The sequence below is a fragment of the Hypomesus nipponensis genome, chromosome 10 (genome assembly GCF_054491055.1).
Source record: "Hypomesus nipponensis isolate SF chromosome 10, ASM5449105v1, whole genome shotgun sequence".
Classification (NCBI taxonomy): Eukaryota; Metazoa; Chordata; class Actinopteri; order Osmeriformes; family Osmeridae; genus Hypomesus; species Hypomesus nipponensis.
The window spans coordinates 9,831,297-9,852,174 of record NC_140370.1 but is presented as its reverse complement, the minus strand read 5'-3'; the positions used below and the strand labels follow the sequence as shown (position 1 = coordinate 9,852,174).

General features: G+C 43.1%; 3 protein-coding genes across 5 annotated transcripts in view; 2 read left to right on the top strand and 1 right to left on the bottom strand.

The window, feature by feature from the left end:
* The first annotated feature begins 1,531 nt into the window (after nt 1-1,531).
* On the top strand, nt 1,532-3,282 carry LOC146271595 (cathepsin Z). Its single transcript, XM_084708220.1, has 6 exons — nt 1,532-1,696; nt 1,848-2,011; nt 2,235-2,414; nt 2,531-2,681; nt 2,848-3,013; nt 3,114-3,282. The coding sequence occupies exons 1-6, from the start codon at nt 1,557-1,559 to the stop codon at nt 3,225-3,227; spliced, it is 915 nt and encodes a 304-aa protein (XP_084564346.1). The 5' UTR covers nt 1,532-1,556; the 3' UTR covers nt 3,228-3,282.
* A 4,403-nt stretch (nt 3,283-7,685) lies between these two features.
* LOC146271594 (metallophosphoesterase 1-like) lies at nt 7,686-11,402 on the top strand. The gene is made up of 9 exons (XM_084708216.1): nt 7,686-8,391; nt 8,570-8,678; nt 8,763-8,866; nt 9,119-9,199; nt 9,614-9,722; nt 9,919-9,996; nt 10,076-10,198; nt 10,431-10,571; nt 10,669-11,402. Exons 1-9 carry the CDS (start codon nt 8,150-8,152, stop codon nt 10,852-10,854), a joined length of 1,173 nt encoding a protein of 390 aa, XP_084564342.1. The 5' UTR covers nt 7,686-8,149; the 3' UTR covers nt 10,855-11,402.
* Nucleotides 11,403-12,849: 1,447 nt separating this feature from the next.
* LOC146271593 (guanine nucleotide-binding protein G(olf) subunit alpha) overlaps nt 12,850-20,878 on the bottom strand; it is a 26,449-nt gene continuing 18,420 nt past the window's right edge. For all 3 annotated transcript variants that reach the window (XM_084708212.1, XM_084708213.1, XM_084708215.1), the window contains 7 exons: nt 15,611-15,665; nt 15,428-15,501; nt 14,927-14,985; nt 14,477-14,597; nt 14,244-14,374; nt 13,940-14,007; nt 12,850-13,823 (listed from right to left, as the gene is read on the bottom strand). In XM_084708212.1, coding sequence (XP_084564338.1) covers nt 13,677-13,823; nt 13,940-14,007; nt 14,244-14,374; nt 14,477-14,597; nt 14,927-14,985; nt 15,428-15,501; nt 15,611-15,665 — 655 coding nt within the window. In that variant the 3' untranslated portion in view covers nt 12,850-13,676. The remainder of the gene's footprint in view (nt 13,824-13,939; nt 14,008-14,243; nt 14,375-14,476; nt 14,598-14,926; nt 14,986-15,427; nt 15,502-15,610; nt 15,666-20,878) is intronic.

Genomic DNA, 20,878 nt, shown 5'->3' with positions numbered 1-20,878 from the left:
ATGCATCCAGTTAGTTCAGGATGTTTACCCAATCATCAAGTATGGCTATTTAAAAGCAGCCTCTCATTGCCTATGTTGAGTAAAACAACATCATATCTTAAAACATTTACTACATTTAGATTTATCATGGGACTGGGTTGGCATTTAAAGTCCTGCATTATTGAAGCTTGTTTGTGTATCTTAGCAAGTTCCTGTGCAGAGTGTTCAGTAGTTATAGCTCTCAGCACAGCACTGACCCCCAGAGACCAAGGGTCATCTACATCGAACCCCCCAGCCCTGCCAACCTTGAGGCTGTTATTTAGTTGCAGGGAAATTTTTACAATATCAATATATTGTTGCAATACATACACTGATCATAGTATAGTCATTTGTATTTTCCCTGTTGTATTTTTAAGGTTTTCAATTGCATAGATACCTTTAATTTAATGTAATATGATGAATTGCACAGTGTTTTATAGTTACCAGTTGCAAAGGAAATATCAAAATATCAAAATGAACCATAATGTAAAGAGAAACAATACAATGATACAAGTTACTATTTTAATTCATTTTAATAATTTGTGTTATGCTCCTGTAGTGATCCTTACCTACCTAATGTACATGCAATTTGATAATAGGCTATTTGTCATTAATAGAACTTCTAACATCACAAATCCTGAAGTGGGGATGGGTTTGTCATCTAACTCCACCGTAAGAGCTGTAGGCCTACATGGTTCATGAAGTCCTCAACTGGTCACTTTAATATAGTTAACAATAAGGACATCCAAGCCTTCAAGTTTAATTGTACATTAGGAAATGCACTCTGTTCTTAATACGGTTTGGATATGGTTTTACAAGTTTCATGTTGAGTATGGAAAATCTATTCATGACTGCGTTTGTCTGTGCAAGAGTTTTGAGGTACTCTGTATATTGGCTGGATGTAAAAGAAACACACACACATAAAGGAAGTGAACGAGGAAGCAGAACGAGTGGGGCCATTATGGTCCTAAACTGCAGACTGTGAGCAAGCAGACGTCTTAAAAACATTTACATTACAAGTACAATGACTCTTGCTTACAGACTTCTTGCTCTTGTTGGTTAGTGGTAACTGATTTAAACTGTTGTATTCGCTGCGAAATATTCTATTTTAGTTAATCGTAGGCTTTTTTAATTTTTTTATTTTACTGTTGCTTGCTTTTCTACAGGTACTCTTGCACTTCGAGATTCATGTTGTTTAATTGTAACTTGCTTAACTACATGCTCTTATGGTTCTTTCTTTTGGCACTTATTTTTTGGTTGTTCACAATGTGTGCTTCTTGTTTTGGTTACCCACAATGCTTTGGGGCTATCTTGTTGTTATTGTCAGTGACCTATGCACTTTGTAAAGCTCTCTCTTGGAAGTCGCTTAGGATAAAAGCGTCTGCTAAATGAATAAATGTAAACTATAATGGATCTGACCATCTGGAATCACAGCAGCCAAACAAACCTCATGAGCTGTTGTTCGGCCATCTATTGATAGAGGGCAGTGTCTGCGATTCTGGAATCAGTCTTCTGCTAAAAAAACGACACAGGGAAACATGGCGTCGCCTATCACATTGTTATTGTTGTCTTTTTTACAAGGTCTTTTATTTTTAAAGGTTGTGGTTGGCAATGACATGAACAAACTCTCCGAATCATGTTACAAATCCATCAGGGACAATAGACCAAGCAGTGTAAAGTAAGCAATGTTCAACTAGAATTGTGACAAAATTCATAGTGTATTGTGTATCTTCATCTTTCCTGGCCCCAACTGAAGTATTCATTGATTGCAAAAAAAGGAGTGCCTCGAATGCGGCATACATTAATAGCCTACATGGTTTCATTCGCAGGACATACGCCCGACCTCACGAGTATGTGAACATCTCCGATCTCCCATTAACTTGGGACTGGAGAAGCATCGATGGCAAAAATTATATGAGCATCACGCGCAACCAACATATTCCACAGTATTGCGGTTCGTGCTGGGCCATGGGAGCAACCAGTGCGCTCGCAGGTACCACTGTCACCATAAAATCACTAATAAACCAAGTCGTGTGTCTCCCTGCCACAATTTGCCAAGGGTAACTTTTCCAACAGTTACCTTTTGTGACGCATCAAGAACATTAGTAAAGTGAAAATAAACACGTAAAATTGTTGCCAGTTGGACAGGAATATGATGTGTATGTTATGAGTAACATAAAGCGATGTCAAGTGCATTGTTTTATGTTCTATTTCAGACCGAATCAACATCAAACGAAAAGGAGCCTGGCCGTCTGCATACCTGTCAGTCCAGAATGTGATTGACTGTGGACGGGCAGGATCCTGCTACGGAGGGGATCATCTCGGAGTGTACGCCTATGCGCACGAGAAAGGAATCCCTGATGAAACGTGCAATAACTACCAGGCCAAAAATCAGAGTAACGTAGACCTTATCTATATATTTCTATGAAATCATGTTTTAGCTGTGTTAGTTCTTAAATTTATTGCTTTGACATATTACTGAAATAGGAAACATCCTGTCACCGACCAACAGAATGTGAACTGTTCAACCAGTGTGGCACATGCTCTTTCTTTGAGTCATGTGACATTGTGAAGAACTACACACTATGGAAAGTAGGAGACTATGGAGAAGTGTCTGGCCGGGACAAGATGAAAGCAGAGATCTACACTAATGGGCCCATCAGGCAAGCCTCCCCCTTTAACATTACATTAAAAGCTATATATTTGACTTTGTACTAAATATATAAGAAAAATATATTATATTGTATGCCCTTAAATGATTTCAGAAAAATCCCAATTGTGATTTCTGTATAGTGCCACATTACATTTAGACTGTATCTTGTCTCTTAGTTGTGGAGTAATGGCCACTGCTGGCTTGGAGGCGTACACCGGAGGGCTATTTGCAGAATTCCACCCTCTTTCTCTCATGAACCACATCATATCTGTGGCGGGCTGGGGTGTGACTGAGGATGGGACAGAGTACTGGGTTGTCAGGAACTCATGGGGAGAACCTTGGGTGAGTCTACCTGGCATCTCCCAGATCTGTTGACCATCCTTGGAGGCATTCACCTTGTGCTTGTACTTAAAGGCTACATGTGTTTGTTTTTTACTTGCAGGGAGAATATGGTTGGGCAAGAATCGTCACTAGTGCCTACAAGGGAGGAAAAGGCAACTTTTACAACTTGGCAGTTGAAAAGAGATGTGCATATGGAGACCCCATCGTAACATAGTGGAAGGCAAATCAGTCTACAAAAGTGTACATAATAAATAAAATACTTAAGCAAAGGGACTTTTTTCATGTACATTCACAATTTACAGAAATAAGCTATCCACTGGTAATGGTGAGTTGTTTCATCATTGCAAGAGAAGGAGGAAACTTTCCCCTCAACCAAATGTTAACACTGGAACACAAAACACTTTAGCTAAACAACCCACTGTAAACACGGGATCATGGTAGTTGTTCAAATCCACCATTTAGTTTTACTGCAGATTTACTAATTTTAGTACTTTTACTGAAATAAATCAAATTATATTGTTCACAATATGTTTGTTTGTATATGTCATGCAGTTTGCAACCTTCTTCACTGAACCGCCAGTGCAAGAGGAAGCCCAAGCCTTTTTTGCATGAAGGCTCTGATATGCTACATCAACAAATAACCAACTGTTGCTCCTAATACAGTTCATTAAAAGGCAAAAAGTAAAACATAGAACAAGATAGGACATAGTCACCTAATTCCACTAAATTGTAAAATGTAAGACTATTCGAAAATGTGAATCAGAATTCGGGTTATTCGCCATGTATGTTATACAAACATGGAATTTACTTTGGCAGGGAGGTGCAAAACACTAAACATATACGAATCTTAAATTAAGTGAAAGTACAAAAGTTCAACTATTTCTAAGAACTAAACAATCTAAGAAGAATACGACAATTTAAATATAAAATATATATAAGAATAAGAATGAGCAGCGTGAGTGGTCAACATAGTACAATTGGATACTGAGAGGGAAGGGTCTGTGATGGATTTGAGGTGTGCCAGCATAAGGCGCTCAAAAGACTTTATTACCACAGAGGTCAGGGCGACGGGTCTGTGTCATTGAGTCCTGATGGCCTTGGCTTTTTGGGCACAGGGGTGATGGTGGAGGACTTGAGACAGGCTGGCACATGGCATGTCTCCAGGGAGGTGTTAAAGATGTTGGTAAACACCGGAGACAGCTGGTCAGTGCAGGGCTTGAGGGTGGCAGGAGAGACAGAGTCCAGCCCAGCTGCTTTGCGGGGGTTCTGCCTCTTGAAAAGTCTGTTAACTTCACCCTCCTGAATGGAGAGAGTCATCACTGTAGAGGGGGGGAGGCCTCATGGGTGGGAAGGGGTAGTTGAGGATTGTCGAATTGTCTTTCAAATCTACGGTAGAACTTGTTCAGGTTGTTGGCCAGACGGGAGTCGTTAGTGGAGTGGGGGGCTCTGGGCTTGTGCCTTGTAGTTGGTAATCTGCCTGAGCCCTCTCCAGACAGAAGCAGAGTCATTAGCAGAGAACTGACGCTTCAGTCTCTCTGAGTACAGTTGTTTAGCCTCTCTCACCACCTTGCTAAACCTGTCCTTCAACTCATTGAATATGTCTCTATCCCCACACCTAACTGCTTCCTCCTTCTCTGACCTCAACCGTCTGAGCTCTGCTGAGAACCAGGGCTTGTCGTTGTATGATGTATGATGTCACAGCCTCTGTGAGTCCATCCAGACTATTGGTAGCAGTCGTGAACATATCCCAGTCAGTACAGTCCAAGCATGCCCGCAGATCCTCCATAGCCTCACTCAGGGGCGTCGTTAAATCCTATTTACTGGGGCACGTGCTCCAGTTTTAACAATTAACTTCAATAGAAAGTGCATTCATTTAGAATTCCATGTCATCGCGCTCTTCTGAGCTTGCCGAATAGCCAATGCAGCACGGACACAGGTCCAGGGGGGTATTTCAGAAAGCAGGTTATGCAACATTACCAGGTAAATTAACCCACTAGCTGATTCACAATGTTGCAATGCTGGGTGTCAGCTAGGGAGTTAACTTACCCGGGTATGTCACATAACCTGCTTTCTGGAATACCCCCCAGGTGTCTGACTCGGCACACAAGTCTGAATTGAGGAAGGCTAAGAAAACATTACAAAACTAAAGATAGTTTCTAAATGATAGGCCTACCGTTCATCTTATTTAGACTAAAACATAAAAACAATATTACATGAAGCTCAAACAGTATTTGCGCTCAAATGAATGCAAATAAATGTGCGTGCTTGCATTAGCGATTGATGTCCTTGCCAAAGCTGATATCAAACTTGCATCCCTAAACTGTTGTAGTGGGTTAAGCAAGGGGAGTTTCTATAGCCTAGTAGTGCATTGTGCACAGCAAGCTTGTAAGAAAAAAGGGATATGAATTAGGGGCCTGTGCCCCAGTAGAGTTTGATAACAACGCCTCTGGTCTCACTGGTCCACTGTTTTGATGTACTCATAACAGGTTTACAGCGCTTTAATTTCTGCCTGTATGCAGGAATCATATGGACCATGATATGGTCAGAGTGACCCAGTGCTGCACGAGGGACGGCGTGGTAGGCTCTACTGACTGTAGTGTAGCAGTGATCCAGTGTTCTCTTCTCTAGTAGGGCATTTGGTGAACAGGGTTGCAATATTGTAGGCTACATTTACTGGTTAGCTGTAACTCCGGAATCTGTTCACTGGTAAGCCATGTGGAAATTAATCTTGATTATCTCTGTCTGAATCATTTAAAGGCTAATACCACCACTCAAATAAATCCTTGGTTAAATCCCCAAATTGTCTTTGATCCAAAGCATCTAATTTGTCACAAAATCTGGAAAACCTGATTTCAGCCTCCAACCATCAAATTACTAGCCTGGCTGCCAGCCCAACTTCTCCCCGCCCACAAAAAAATTTGGTCGGGAAGTTGGGTCTGGAGGGTCTCGTATTGGGGAACAACTAGAGAAAACCAGAATCTGGGCGTACCAATGAAATTGCCAGGGCGGGCTTTATACGATGATGGACAGATGATCAACAGTAACGTAATCACCCACGTCACAAAAGAGCGCTTAAGTTGAATTCGTTTTGAACAAACAACATATTACGTTGCTCTGATTGGTTGGAGGTCTATCCAATTGAGCGAAGAGGCATTTGTTTTTCAGGCTCGTTTGAAACACGCCCCGTAGTCAAAGCCCAACGGAGAGTTCTCAGACTCATATTCTGACTAGAATTATGAGTATGTCAGGCTATCAAATTACATGCTTGATGGGTCATTTTATATCGTATCTTCCTTTAGAAATTGTATGATGATGAAGCACACAAAACATTGCTAGTGGTTACATATGTAAAAGAATTACAGGAAGCATTGACAAGGCCAAATCATTTTTTAATCTTTATTCACCACAGGTGGTGAATAATCAGTAGGTCTACTGATGAATTGGTCCCAATATTATTGTCTCGGATCTTCAAACCAGTATCTATGTGTAAATTGTATTGGGCTAAATTGTCGTTCCGACATTGTGTAGTCTACAATATCATACTGTTTTAGTCAACACTGTTTGCACCTGCAATTTAAAATGGATAAACGAAATATTTGAGCCTTGTTTCTCAGGCTGTGAAGTGAACGAAGTTATGTAAATATTTTCTGTGACATCAGTACGGTGGCCCTGAAGTGGAAATCACACCCCCTAATATGAGTACATCCCCCAAATGAAAACACTCCCCCCGAATAGGAGTCAACTCCCCCCAAATCGGATGACTTGTTCACCATCCCCCCAACACAAAAACACGCTCCCCCAAATGGAAAAATACATTACATTAACTCAAAACACATTACATTAACTCTGAACGGAAAGGGTAGGTACTACATTTTAGCGCTGATTGGATGCAGTAGGCTAACTAACAAGAAATATGAAATTGATCAAAGTGAGTACAAAATGCAATAGCCTGGCGGAGTTACGTGCACCAGAACATTTGTTTGGCTATCGAAAAATGTAGCAAATAGTAGGCTACTTAGGCAAAAGTATTTCGTGTTAAATGTAAAAATCGATAGCCAAACAACTATCCTGGTCCACGTTACTCTGTGATTGTGGCATTTCGTTCTTCTGTAGTGGACCTTTTAGTTTTTTCTTCTGAAAAGTCCTGCCTTCAACTGCGTTTTTAGCGTGCGCATAGGCTACTTATATTGTGAAACGTTAACAGCATATCTGAGATTATTTCATAGGAATGACCCTGATTAAAATAAAAAGTAGGCCTAGTGTCATGACTGAATTGTAAACATTAATGTTTCCTCTTTCCTTCCAACCAAAACGATCAAGTTCGTGATAATGACAGAGTTACGTGAACTAGTTGTTTGGTTATGTTTAACACGCAATTTATTCTTTTGCATACGTAGTCTATGCTACATGCTTCCATACCCAAATAAATGTCCTGGTGCACGTTACTCTGTCAGGCTATTGCATTTTTTACTTCTGTCGATCAATTTCTTAACCTACTAGCATCCAATCAGCGCTTAAGTGTAGTAGCTACCCTTTCCGTTCAGAGTTAATGTAATGTCGTTTTCCATTTGGGGGAGCGTGTTTTTGTATTGGGGGAGGAACAAGTCATCCGATTTGGGGGGAGTTGACTCATGTTCGGGGAGCGTTTTCATTTGGGGGATGTACTCATTAAGGGGTGTGATTTGCAATTCAGGGCCACCGTACATCAGTGTCCATTATCTGTCCGATTTATATTCTTCTGTGATAGCGCATTTCCCGGGTCTGCTATTGTACATCGCCGTAAATTGTGTTGGCGTCAAATGACAGATGTTTTCTATGACAGTGTCACCATTTAGTTCTTTCCTCTCCCCGGAAGTGGTGACAGAGAGAGAAAGAGCACCCCCACCGACACCCCACCCCCACCCACTCTGCGAATACGTGAATGATAGAGACCTATTGCGAAATCAAGTTCACAGGCCCATGCTGTCATCAGTTCGAAGAAAACAATTTTGGATTAGTTTATATCGATACAAATTATTCAATGCAATTCTGAACAATGCAATGCAATAACTGTCATGCTGACATTCTGGTGAAAGGGGATGAATCGCTCCATCAGTGCGCCAGTACAGAGCATGCAAAGAGACAAACAAAACAGATATGCCTGGGTTTAGCGCCAAATGGACCGCTGTAGTTGTTTTGTTTGGAGTGGTTTCAAGTGTTTTTCTCTTCTGTGAATACCTCATATATTTCCCAGCCATATTGAAGTGTTCTTGGCCGAAGATAGACAATGTTAGAGGAGGAGACGGACAGCCAGCGGCTTCAACTCTCCGCGCAATGGTGCTTTCAGACACTCATCTCCTTGGAGCTATCGGAGGACACTGGTTTGATAAATTGCGAAGGTAATAAACATGTTTGAATATGTATGTATGTGACTACGTTTTGCCTATGGATGTCTTTAGATCCGTAAATGACTTAAGACTTCCGAGGCAGCTGATGTTGATAAAGCAGAATTGCTCAGTTGTCAACAATAACACAATGCGTTAACATGATGGGTGACCTGACATGTGTACCACACAGGGAATGGCAAATGGAGAGGTCTTTCCAGACTGCGCTGTGGTTGCTGAGACCAGATGTCGTGTTCATACTGGGGGATATTTTCGATGAGGGAAAGTGGAGCTCACCTAAGGCATGTGCTCACAGTAGCGCTATAGATCAGATTATGTTGAATATGAAATAATTAACGCGTCTATGTCTCACATTCACCCTCCAGGACTGGGAGGATGACGTACGGCGATTCCAGCGAATGTTCAGGCACACTAGTGAAACAGAACTAATAGTTCTGGTTGGAAACCATGATATAGGCTTTCACTATGAGTAAGCTGGGACTCCTTTGTCTCGATCGCAAGTTTTCATTTCAGTCTGTACATGATACTGCTGTCAAGTCAATTATTCATTGAATTGATCTCAAATACAAACACTTTGACAAACTCCTTTGTCACGGGTGATAACTGGTGGCAACTAATTGATTTCAAATGTGTTTACTGGGAAACAGTGCAACAGATACACAGGAGCACATACTGCACAACCATGTCATGTCTAGTGTCGTTGTTTCATTTCCCCGAACAGGATGGACTGGTTTAAGTTACAGCGCTTTGAGAAGGTTTTCAATGCCACCTCGACCAGGATCGTCACCCAGAAAGGAGTCAAGTGAGTAATGTGAAACCCAGTGTGGACACTTTAACACGTTGTACCCTTGACGTGTTTAACATTCTCTTCATTCTCACAATAAAAGGACCACAATCATTTTTAGTAGAAGATAGGGCTGACATTTTACATTGTCATTCTCAAGGATGGCCTGTTTAGTTGTGAAAAGCCATTGTCGTTGCGTCACTCGTCAGTAGAGCTTCTTCCCGATCTGCCCATACTTGGGTGCAAACCCGGGTCTCCTGACTTGGCAATGGGACGACCATCCCTACAAACACCACTTTAACCAGCCACCCTAACCTAACCCAAAAAGCTAGCCCTCAATGGTGCAGATGGGCGATATTTCTTTCTAATACTGGCAGTTTTACCTATTCAACGCGCTTAAACAGCCATCTGTGGTTTTCTCTACTTCCCCAGCTTCTTGTTGGTGAATAGCGTGGCCTTGCATGGTGATGGGTGCCCCATATGCCAGGCTGTGGAGAAGGAACTGCTCCGTCTGTCTAAAGACCTCAACTGCTCTCTCCAGGTTAGAACATCCCCTCTCTACACTGTGGCTCTATAGACAGGAATCTGGATTGAATCTGCGTCACAATGTACTCTCCATGTATAGTATGTGGATGCCTGGGCCGAAGGCTTACATAGAGATTCATGAAACGGCATTCCAGTTGATGAATTTAGCATTATAAAGGATACCAACCTGATGGATCGACCCTTTTCGACAGTATACGCAATCCACCATAATAAAGGAGTACTGCAGAGACTCACAGAGCTATCCTCCGACCCTGCCCATCATCATGCAGGTAAATGCACACAATACACTTCAGTAGCAAGACTTTCAGAGGCTTGAGCGTGAACACATGTTGAACACCCTCTCCACAGCATTACCCCCTGTACCGCGTCAGTGACGCCAGCTGCCGAGGCGTTGACGCTGCCCCTCCAGAAGAGCGCCATCTGCTGTTCAGAGAGAAGTATGACGTGTTGTCTAAGGAAGCCTCCCAGAGGGTAGGTGCATGTTATGGAGTCCCTCCATGATCGAACCTTTCTTTGCGTGGGCTTACACCTGTTATATTGCTACTACACAAGCCTAGGAGGTGTGTGAGGTGGCAGCTGAGGCCTGGTATGATACTAAACAACAATCATTTATCATTAACTTCAGGAGGCCAAAGGTCCATACCACATGGATCAAATAGTGTGAAGAGCGTCGTTTAACTGAATTGATCCTTTCTTTTCCTAGTTGCTGCAGTGGTTCAAGCCCCGTCTGATCTTGAGTGGTCACACTCACAGTGGATGTGAAGTTCTCCATGACAACAAGTACCCAGAGATCAGTGTGCCCTCCTTCAGCTGGAGGAACCGCAACAACCCCAGCTTCATTTTGGTGAACTTACTCACTGATCGGACCATCCACTTCCTGTTGTTGCCGTTTTCAGCTGATTAACTCGTTTTCCCCCTCGCTCTCTCTCTTTCTCTCTCAGGGGTCATTCTCAGCAGGCAGCTATGCTCTATCTAAGTGTTTCCTGCCTGAGGAGAGCACGGTCATTGTCCTCTACTGTTCAGCTGGTGCGGGGTTGCTGTTGCTTCTCCTGGCTCACTGTCTGTGGCTGAAGGGCCTGCTTCAGGGCTTCAGCCTGTGTCTTCTGGGGAAGCACAAGTCCCTCTGACGAGAGGAGTAGGGTGATGTCGCCCCCAGTCACTGGTCTCAGGTCAGGTTGGCGTTCCGGATGTGACGAGGACAGGATTACCTACAGACGGATATGCTGATCTTTGACCAGTGCCTATGGGCAACTTCACCCTCTGGAGGGCCATGGATGTTGTCCTCCTAGTGGACTTGTTTCGCTCCTTCGATGGAGGGATATGTGTTGTTCCACTGCAACAAGAGCCAAGCAGAGTTTGTACATAACTTGTTTTTAAGGAAATATGCGTTGATCTAGACTGAGGACCGTGTACTTGACTGCCGTCTCTCCCTCACGGACATTCTCAGTGATGTATTTATGGTCCAGCTTCTCACGTCCCTGATGCCTACTTATGCTGTTTCCTGATACAAGCACAACAATGGACAGTCACATTCTTAACTTTATATTTCTGATGATTTTATGTGCCAAATTTGTATTTCTGATGATTTTATGTGCCAAATTTGTTTGCCCAATCACCACTATTGTACAATAAATAATTTCTGATGTACAGTACAAAATAAAACTAAATGAGCCCAGATTGGAGTATTATTATAGGGCAGTAAGACACACAGATCTACTGTGTGCAAAACTATTCATCTTCCATCCTACCTAATACAAATGAGATTGGATTGGAAAAAAATACAATCAAAACCTTAAGACAAATACACACACAGGTCAACACCGACATGGAAATAACGCAAAGTCCTCTAATGTGCCTCTTTATTTAAAGAAAATAAAAATGTCATTTAATCATCCTCCTAGGCCAAACAAGGGTTCACACCTCCAGTCAGTTCACACTCTTCAGGATAGACGTGTACTGTAGAAGAAAAGGCTGATGCTGTTTGTACAAGGAGAAGAGCTTGTCTTGTTGGGCGCTGTTCACACATTCATAGTGCCTGTGCCATTGTGTATGGCTCCAAAAGACCAAAGAGTTCCTAATATTGCACGCTCTCATTTATTCATCTCCATTCTAATCATGCTTTCCTATGTGTGTATGTATACATATTTACCGTACACATACATAGGTATGTATACACCTAGGCACACACATAATTAAACATGTATAATTGTACATATATATTTATATAGACCTATAAATTTACATGTACATACATTTATAAAAGATTACACACAACGTACACTCACTCGCATACACACACAATGTGTCTGTGAGTCTATGTTTGTTTTATGTACACATGCGCACACATTTACAGACTTCAGACATACTTCATATCGAAAAAAGTTGGTTCCTATTAAAACAACACCAGGTTGCAATTTGGACACTTTCAATGGATTTCCAATGTTCTTAAAGCTGTGAAATTCAAAACAAAAAGGAGGAAAAACGAAAAGGCATGGCGCTGCAACGTCTGGTCTTCACTGCAGGTAAGTGGTTAATTTGCATAATGTATACAGGTTTTTAGGATTTTTCCCTATTTTTTTTAATATATTTTTTATTTTTATTTTTTTTTACTAAACAGCATTTCCTTTTTTATAAACCAGAAAAAACTAAACTCTACAGAGAAAGTCCCTACGCGCAGTCTTCTACTGCTGATAGAGTTTGACATCAAGCTGTACAGCGCAGTCAAAACCATACTTACATCTGAGCTCATTTACAGGTACAGCCATAATCAAGGCACAAAGATCTACAAGTAGATTTGTTTTTCTTTCAATAAAGTTGTACAAAATAATATAACATTTTACAGTCTGTACAGGATAAATCAACCTTGCACAGTCTGTACAAGGTAACAAAAAACCCAACGATACATGTTCTCCCCCCCTCCCCTCCCACCCCCAATAAGATCTCTAAGCTAAAAGAATGGTTCTGTGAACAGACAGGTCCAAGTGAGTGTGGTGGACTCCTCTAGGACACCTGGGCTGAGAGCAGCGGTAGGACTAAGGTGCACAAAGCTCTGTCCTGTTCCTTCATTCCTTCGTTTTGTCGTTTCCAACACCCCCACCACCTCACCTCACCCCCCCCCCCCCGTCCTCACGTCTCTGGGGAAAGGCGGGATGCCTCCCTCAGCCCGCCTGCAACTCGGCAACACTAACATTTGTGAAAGAGTAATAAATATTGTGATGCTACATTGTGTGTATACTTCCTCCGAAAAAGTAACCTGATGCAAAGTGCATTATCTCTTCATCGTCTACTCCCCCCCCCTCTCTCTTTCTCTCTCTCCCTCTCTTTCTCTCTCTCTTTCTCTCTCTCTCTCTCCTCTCTCCTCTCTCCTCTCTCTATTCATGGACAAGCCGTCTTTCAAGTTGAGAGGAGAAGCAGAGCGACCACTATGATGGAGAGGGTAAAGGTCCGGGGGTGATGCCAGCTCCGACTGGCAGTTGACATGTCCACTCACACACACACACACGTGTAGAAACATACACACAAGCCCATACTCACTCAGACACGCTCTCACACAGACACCCACATGCCTCTACACTGAGGTCCTGTGGGTGCTTATCACATCCTCCACACCCACTCAGCCAGTCCAGGTCCAATGACATAGCCAAAAAATAGGTCTTAAGGAAAAATAAGGAGGTAGCCCGAGGCTTAGTGGAATGACAAAAAATCAAGGCATTTGAAGAAAAACAAGGAAGGATAAAAAGCGTCACGCACAACTTTGTTCCCCAACCTTCCTTACATCTGTGAAATGGGGATGAATCAGTCTAAAAACAATTTAAAAAGGAGGAAGAGGATTTTGACACACTTCAGTAGTACTTTATCTGCCCCGACAGGTGGGGCTTGGGTTGGGTTTTTTGGGGTCGAGGATGCAGAACGGTTGAGAAAACACAGAAGGCCGATGGAGGCTGTCCCATCACAAGAGCTCGTACTGCCTCAGGTGCATCCTCTGGATGATGTCCCGACAGTCGTTGAACACCCGCCGGATGTTCTCCGTGTCCACGGCGCAGGTGAAGTGGGGGTAGCAGTAATGTCTGCCGTCTCCGCTCGCAGTGCTGATCCGCTGGAGGGACGAGGAAAAGGAGAGAGAAATTAGGATTATGGATGTCGACTACACAGCAAACATTTATAGTATCATAAGGCTTTTGTGTCTTGGTCCCCCGATGCTCAAATACTTACAAGGAACTCATCTCGGATGAAAAACTTAGCTCTCGTCACTTTAGGGTCTTCACCAGGTTCAGGAGTTGCTGAAGAAAACAAGAAGAAAAACACCCGTTTCAACTGTCTGATCAACCCTCGTAGGAGAGCCTTGATACAATACCCAGGGCTGACACCTGAGAACAAAGTTACCCACGAGGCTACAGTGCCATCCTGGCCCCGCCATGCACTTCCTCTGAGTGCATATAGCTCTAGATTCAAGATTACAGTGCCTTCAGTGTGTTCTGACTAACTCAGTATGACTATGACACGGATTCTGACAAACCTTCATTTGGTATGGTGTAGCGAGCATATTCAGGGAAGTAGTCTTCAATTTTGGATTTTCCAGCTAATACTTTCTCAGCCAGCATGTCCTGTTTGTTCAGGAATAGGATGACTGATATAGTGCGTAACCATCTGGAGGACAAACAGGAACACAAGAAAAGAAAAAAACAATATTTGTGAGGCCACAGAAACAATAGGTTTTGGCTGACAGGAATAGCAGAAAAATTGACGCACCTGTTATTCCAAATACTGCGGAAGAGATCCAAGGCTTCCCGTAGCCTGTTAGTGTTGTTGTCTTCCCTTATGACCATGTTGTAGCTGCTGCTCGCAACCACAAAGATGATAGCAGTGACATCTACAAGTCAACAAGAGAAACGTGTTCAGACACCCTGCTACCTTGGAGGGCCAATCGGTGTTGCACACAGCAAAACATTTAATACATTTACAGTTAGTCATTTAGCAGACACTCTTATCCAGAGCGAGTAAGTACAGTAAGTACAGGGACATTCTCCCAAAGGCAAGTAGGGGGAATTTGGCACGGCCGGGAGTCGAAGCAACAACCTTCTGATTAATAGCCCTACTCCCTAACCACTCAGCCATCTGACTGTAGGAAACGTTGCTTAAAGTGTGCGTGTTCCCGTGTGTGTGTGTGTGTGTGGGCCTGAGTGTGTCCATCCATCTCACCGTTAAAGCACTGGATCCATTTTCTCCTTTCGTCTCTCTGGCCTCCAACGTCGAACATACTGTGGAGAAGATGGAATATTAGGTCACACAAACATGTTATGACACACTGACTAGAACAACATCCCCCTCATGTGGACAGTCAGGGAAGTGGGCTCTAGAGTCATAGGGTTGGAAGCGACAATGATTATTCAACCTACTTGAATCTTTTTATTATGTCTGAAGTCATGGTCCTAATGGTTGATCATATACCTTCAACTATTGAGTGTCTGCTTTTTATGTAACATGCATGTCGTTGCACTGAATTCACTCAGATTGTTATGGTAGCGTTTGCAATCACCATCATTGTACAAATAATCACGTCATTATAATCACTGGAGATACAGTGACCGTTATAAAAAAGTAACTGAAGGAAGAAGCGGCAGCAACTCGTCAGTTTAAGGGTGTGCCATCATCATGTGATTCGCCAATGTGCAGACATAAGAGAGAGAGAAAGAGACTCACTGAAAGTTCACTTTGTCTACTTGGAATCTCGTCTCAAAAATCCCTGAAGTTAACACTCGGCAGCGTAGCAGGTCCTGAAAGGAAGATCAGAAGGTTGTTGGGTCGTGTGAGACGCCAAAGAAAAGAATGATATTTTTTACAAATGCAAAACCTCTTTACAAATCCATCTACACGGTGCATTACCTGGTCCGTAGGTGTGTAATCGCTCTGTCTTACGGAGTCAATTCTGTCCAGGAAACTGCAATGACACACACACACACACACACACACACAGAATTAGCTGATATTTTGTACTTGAGAGTAGATGACCTGCGTATGACCTCATACTTATAACAATCACTCCATCAGACAGAGCTGACTAAGCTGCCTACATACATCTGATATCCTCAAAAATTATAAGACCCAACATCAAGTCTTGGAATGATACAATTGAACATAGAATCTATATATATATATATATATAGCATTGCATTATAATTGGCTTTGCTACCATCGGGATTCCAGGGACACAGAGACTGATGTATGACAGGAGCCGCTCACATCAGCGCTATGGACTCTGGCCCGACCGTCCACAGGCCTGGTGCCATGTCAGATTTTTTAAGTGGGAGGTATTTGGGTGCAAACGGCAATACATCTGTGCGACCACTAGAGGGCAGGACTGCTCAGACCGAGCTATTTTGGTCCGTCTCTTGTTGGAATGATTACATAAGGTGGTTATTGTGGAGGTTAGACACCATGGCTGACTGTTGCTGCCTGATCCGGTGCTGAGGGAGCATGTGCAGGGTGCAGGGGCAGCAGCATGGCTGTTCAGCAGCCAGAGCAGCACAGTTTCACCACACACACACACACACACACCACACCAGGCCTAGGCCTGGCCGGAAACACACTCCCACAACCATGAACACAAGCCAGCATCAGACCCAGGCCTGTCTGAAGACACACTCCCACCAGCACACAGACACACACCAGAAGGAGTCCTTTTGGTTCACAATAACAACCTCGATGTTGATGAGACACACACACACTGTCAATAGTCCAACTGGGCTATTAAACCAAGTCACAGCTAGTCCACTTGTGAACCATCGCTGGTTTCAGCAAAACTTACAGTATCACAGGAGGATGAGAGCAGACGATCAGATAAGGAAGTGTAACTGTCTGACCTGCGGAACCCACATGACGTCCTCCCACAGTCACTAGTGACTTGACTTAGAACATGACAGCCCAAACACCAGCGTGCTTCCTCTGAGAGTGCAGTAGCGACCCTCAGGAGCAGTCTGACTGTCTCTCCGAGCGTCTCCTCGTCTCCCATTCACTGTGCATCGACGACCACACCTCAGAGAACCCAAACACACTAATCATGTTAGTGCTGTGTGAACTTGTACACCCCGTGGGTTCCTCAGCACCACAGTGCAAAACACTGTGCATCTAGGGTTTTTTCATACCAGCCGAGAGCCACATGTGCACGCGCACACACACACACGCAGACATAGACACACACACAGTCAGACACACACACATACACAGCTTGTGTCCCGTCAATGCAACAATGTGGGGTATTTTTAGTCTGTCTTGCTTGCAGAAACATAGGTTATAATTACAGAGCGTTCTGTGACTGCCATGTGACAAGTGCTATTGGTAAAACACAGGGGAGCCAAATATAGGCTTTTCAGTCACAACAAGCTGATCCAGAAAAATACCAAAAATATAACATAGATTTTCGTGTCCTTTCAGACAATGCCTTGTAAAAAAGGTCAGAACAGTTTGAAGTTGCTCTTGGTGAGTACACTAAATACGTTTGCCTAATTTGAGGTCCAACTATTTCTGAAGCAGACAAGTTGATCTGTCTTGGTTCAACTCTATGAGAGCAAATGGATTAAGGAAATTATGTCATTCACATGGTGCTTTTGGGCCAGTGTATTTCTGGCTTTATCCCTGTGAGATGGTTTAAAGGAAAAATATGTATCTTTCTATGTTTTAGGGCCAGTGTGGTCTCTGTCCATTTCTCCTTGTCTCTCTCCCTGCCTCTATTTCTTAGGGCATGTCACCTGGTCCCTCTCTGTGTGTGCTTAGTCCGGTCTGGTTTCTTTTTCAGAGTGTGCTCGGCCAGATCTCTCAGCCTCTCTCTGTGTGTCTGACGAGGGCCAGTTGAGGCCGCAGGGCCTCCGGGGCAGCCTAGTACTCCTGCACTGCAGCCCCACGTGGTGTGGGTCACATGTGGCGTGGCCCATCGAGCACTCAGAGCACAATGGGAGAGAGAGAGAGAGAGAGAGAGAGAGAGGGGGGGGGGGTGGGGTGGGTGAGGGTGGGTGAGGGAGAGCGAGGGGTAGAGGATAAGGGAATAGAGGAGTAGAAGAGGAGGGAGGGAGAAGAGGGGGGACAGTAAAGCGCTCAGTATTGGGCTTGGGGACATGGGTCACCCAGCTCCACAGGGGCTCCACTAGAGACCAACGAGAGAAAAAAAAGGAACCAGAGAACTCTGTGCTACAGAGCAGTTTTGGGTGCTCTGCCTGATGAGGTCATGTTCTCGAAGTTACGGAGCACCAGACAAACACACAAACAAACAAACAGAGAGGCCAAAAACAAACAGACAAAAAAACAGGTGACAGGCAAAGTGACAAAGGCCCGAGGAACACAGGAGATTTAAGCTGGAGATAATCAAATGTTTTTGGGCCCACCAACATGATGCCGACATAACCGGTCTTCCACTTCTGAAGCTCAGCTTTTGGAATAACCTTTACTTTTTTATTTTATTATTATTCTGATATACAGTGCCCGACATGCATTTATTGATAAATACCAGCTGGGGAATCCTAGAATAAACACAGCATAACTAAAGTGGTGTGCATGTTGAACTGTACGGAGATAGGCCTCCACAGACAGACAACCTTCATGTCAATGACAGTGGACCCAGCCTCATGTGCTCATTTGATAATTGGGTTGACTTTTTACAAATAGTAGACCATCTTTAATTAGCAGTGGAGAGAGGAGGATCAATAGTTTCCATATTTTGACCGGCTCGGCCTAGCATAATGGTCCAGGCTAGCGCTTCACTCCAGCCTGCAACTCACAGCAGAAAGAGAACCATTTCAAACACAAAGCAGAGGCTGGTCCCTGGTATACTGTGGATTTGCCACCAAAATGCTCATCAACATAATCGTTCAGTAGGTAATAAATGACAAAATCATTTTAAACTCTCCTTCTCGTGAGCTTACAGTGAAAACATTTTTTACTTCAGGTATTGGGATTCCAGTATGTTTAGTACAATAACTATAGTTTACTTATACAAACATTCTTTGATGTCAGACATTGACCCCAACGGCTGTAGCCTTTTCTTCTTGTTTGACACATTTCCATAAAGCCTGGTACCACGTATGGAGTAGGCAGGACAACCCCAAAGCACTGCTACAGGCAGCACAACGATACCTGAACAACTCAAGTCTTTGTTAGAGTCAGAGTTTGGAGAGATCTGAGCTGGGCTTGAACTCCTCCATCCAGACACAAACACTGTACAGTTTTAGAGATGGGTCTGAAACGAGACAAATCCATCAACAGCTCAGTGGGCGCTTCCTACATATAGGAGTGAAAAAGGAGACACTCCTGACAGTCAAACCCAATACTGTGTAAACAGAAGTACCTGCTTTATTTCAGCTCTGTGAATACAGTTTCCAGAGCCGCATCAAGACCCAGTTTTGAAAGGTGTTGAATAGGATTATTCAGATACATTGTCCTGTAACACGTCCTTGCTAAATGTCTAGGAGAACATTTACATCCCTTTCCGAAAATACCCATGTGTTCAGGACCTGAGGTCTCAGATTTGACTCCATCATGTGATTATCTGGTCTCCAGGAGATACTGTATGCTTATTAACACTCCTCACGGCTAAATAACAAAAAACAGCCAACGCTAATGGACAAATCATCAATGCAAAATTACAAGTTGATATAAAAGTTGGAAAAACACAAAAGGGGAAACAGACAGAATTCAGGTGCATTTAACAGCATTTTATTTTGAATTCTTATGAGGTTACAACCTCAAAGCTAGATAGATTGTTCTGGTGTGAGCTAAGCTATTGACCCGGTGAAAATGAGATTTTCCTAATTTCACTAATAAGAAGTCAATAACAAAAAGTCCATGTCAGACAGGGAGTCTACTGTACTTGGGAATTACATAACCCCTTAACCCAGCTCTCCAAACTGAAATTAAAGTTGACTGCAGATATGTCTCAATAATCAACTATAAATAGCATCTAGTTCCTTAAAATAAAAACCTCAATTTGGCTTGGTTCTCTTTATCCAGTGTTATTGATAGTTACTGAATCCTTGGTCATCTAAAGAATCCCGACACCGGGTTATCAGGATCAGATAGCCCAGTTATCAGAAGACAGGTGAGTAATCAGCATTCCCATAACCTGGCTGTTGAAAAGTCCCTACAGAAGAAGAGGCCTGAATCTGCTCTTAACACTGTTTGTGTAGTTCCTGTTCCCTCCTCCAGATGGCATCCCCTTTTCCCCTGTTACAGACGGCTCTCTTCCACTGACCCTGCCTGCTTTTAGCAGCTGGGTTCCCATGGTAACCCCAGTCGGTCGATACCACTCCTTTCGTTTCTCTCTTCCTAAGCCAGGCCATACTTGTATCCTTCCATTCCCAGACTCACATACATTCACACAGCACAGCGAAGCACATCTCTCTGTCTCCGAGCACGGAGAGAGAAAGACTCCAGCATCTCTGCGGCCCCCTCAGTGTGTGTGTGTGTGTGTGTGTGTGTGTGTGTGTGAGACAGACAGTGAGAGAGTGAGAGAGAGAGAGAGGGAGAGAGAGAGACAGAGACAGAGAGATACAATTAGTGGAGAGAATGCATGTAAAAACACACAAGCTGATGTAAATCGGAATAAAACAAGACTTGAGGACAATACTTTTGAGCCTGACTGCAATACAAAAAGGAATGGTGAAACCGGGTTGAAGATTTTACATTTTACAAATCGAAATGCTCAATTGAATTCTTGTGAGAGTACATCAATGAGAAAAATGCACAAATGTCAGAGGTCCCATTATAGTATTGTATTTAAGCATTTTAGTTATGGAGTGATAATCTACCATCACACTTAAAAGTGTCAATGAAAGTGGTAACAGATGTTTCCCAAAAACTCAATTGCATTACTAGCAAGCACTCTTCAGTCCTATTGGTTTAAACTGTCATGGGTTGATAGGAGTATAGAAATGTGTTCATAAGAAATCTATGTCTAGAAATGTATGACAATAAATATGATAAGCCTCCATTGCAAAATCCCGTCCATTCTTGCTTCCTTTTGGACATTTGGACTTTAGCTCTGTCCTTATCTTCATGTTGATGAGGACATCATAAATAGAAGCCACAATAGTTTTAAGAGAGGAAAACAATCGAGAGCCAGGTAGTTTTATAAAAAAAATCTGAAATGTTCTGCTCAGTAGAAAG

What these genes read in the sequence shown, in the direction of transcription:
- LOC146271595 (XM_084708220.1), top strand. Translation starts at nt 1,557, where the DNA reads ATGGCGTCGCCTATCACATTGTTATTGTTGTCTTTTTTACAAGGTCTT. An exon ending in AGCAACCAGTGCGCTCGCAG is followed by an intron (nt 2,012 to 2,234) that starts GTACCACTGTCA and finishes GTTCTATTTCAG; the next exon opens with ACCGAATCAACATCAAACGA. An exon ending in ACTCATGGGGAGAACCTTGG is followed by an intron (nt 3,014 to 3,113) that starts GTGAGTCTACCT and finishes TTTTACTTGCAG; the next exon opens with GGAGAATATGGTTGGGCAAG.
- LOC146271594 (XM_084708216.1), top strand. Translation starts at nt 8,150, where the DNA reads ATGCCTGGGTTTAGCGCCAAATGGACCGCTGTAGTTGTTTTGTTTGGA. An exon ending in TGGTTTGATAAATTGCGAAG is followed by an intron (nt 8,392 to 8,569) that starts GTAATAAACATG and finishes TGTACCACACAG; the next exon opens with GGAATGGCAAATGGAGAGGT. An exon ending in ACAACCCCAGCTTCATTTTG is followed by an intron (nt 10,572 to 10,668) that starts GTGAACTTACTC and finishes TTTCTCTCTCAG; the next exon opens with GGGTCATTCTCAGCAGGCAG.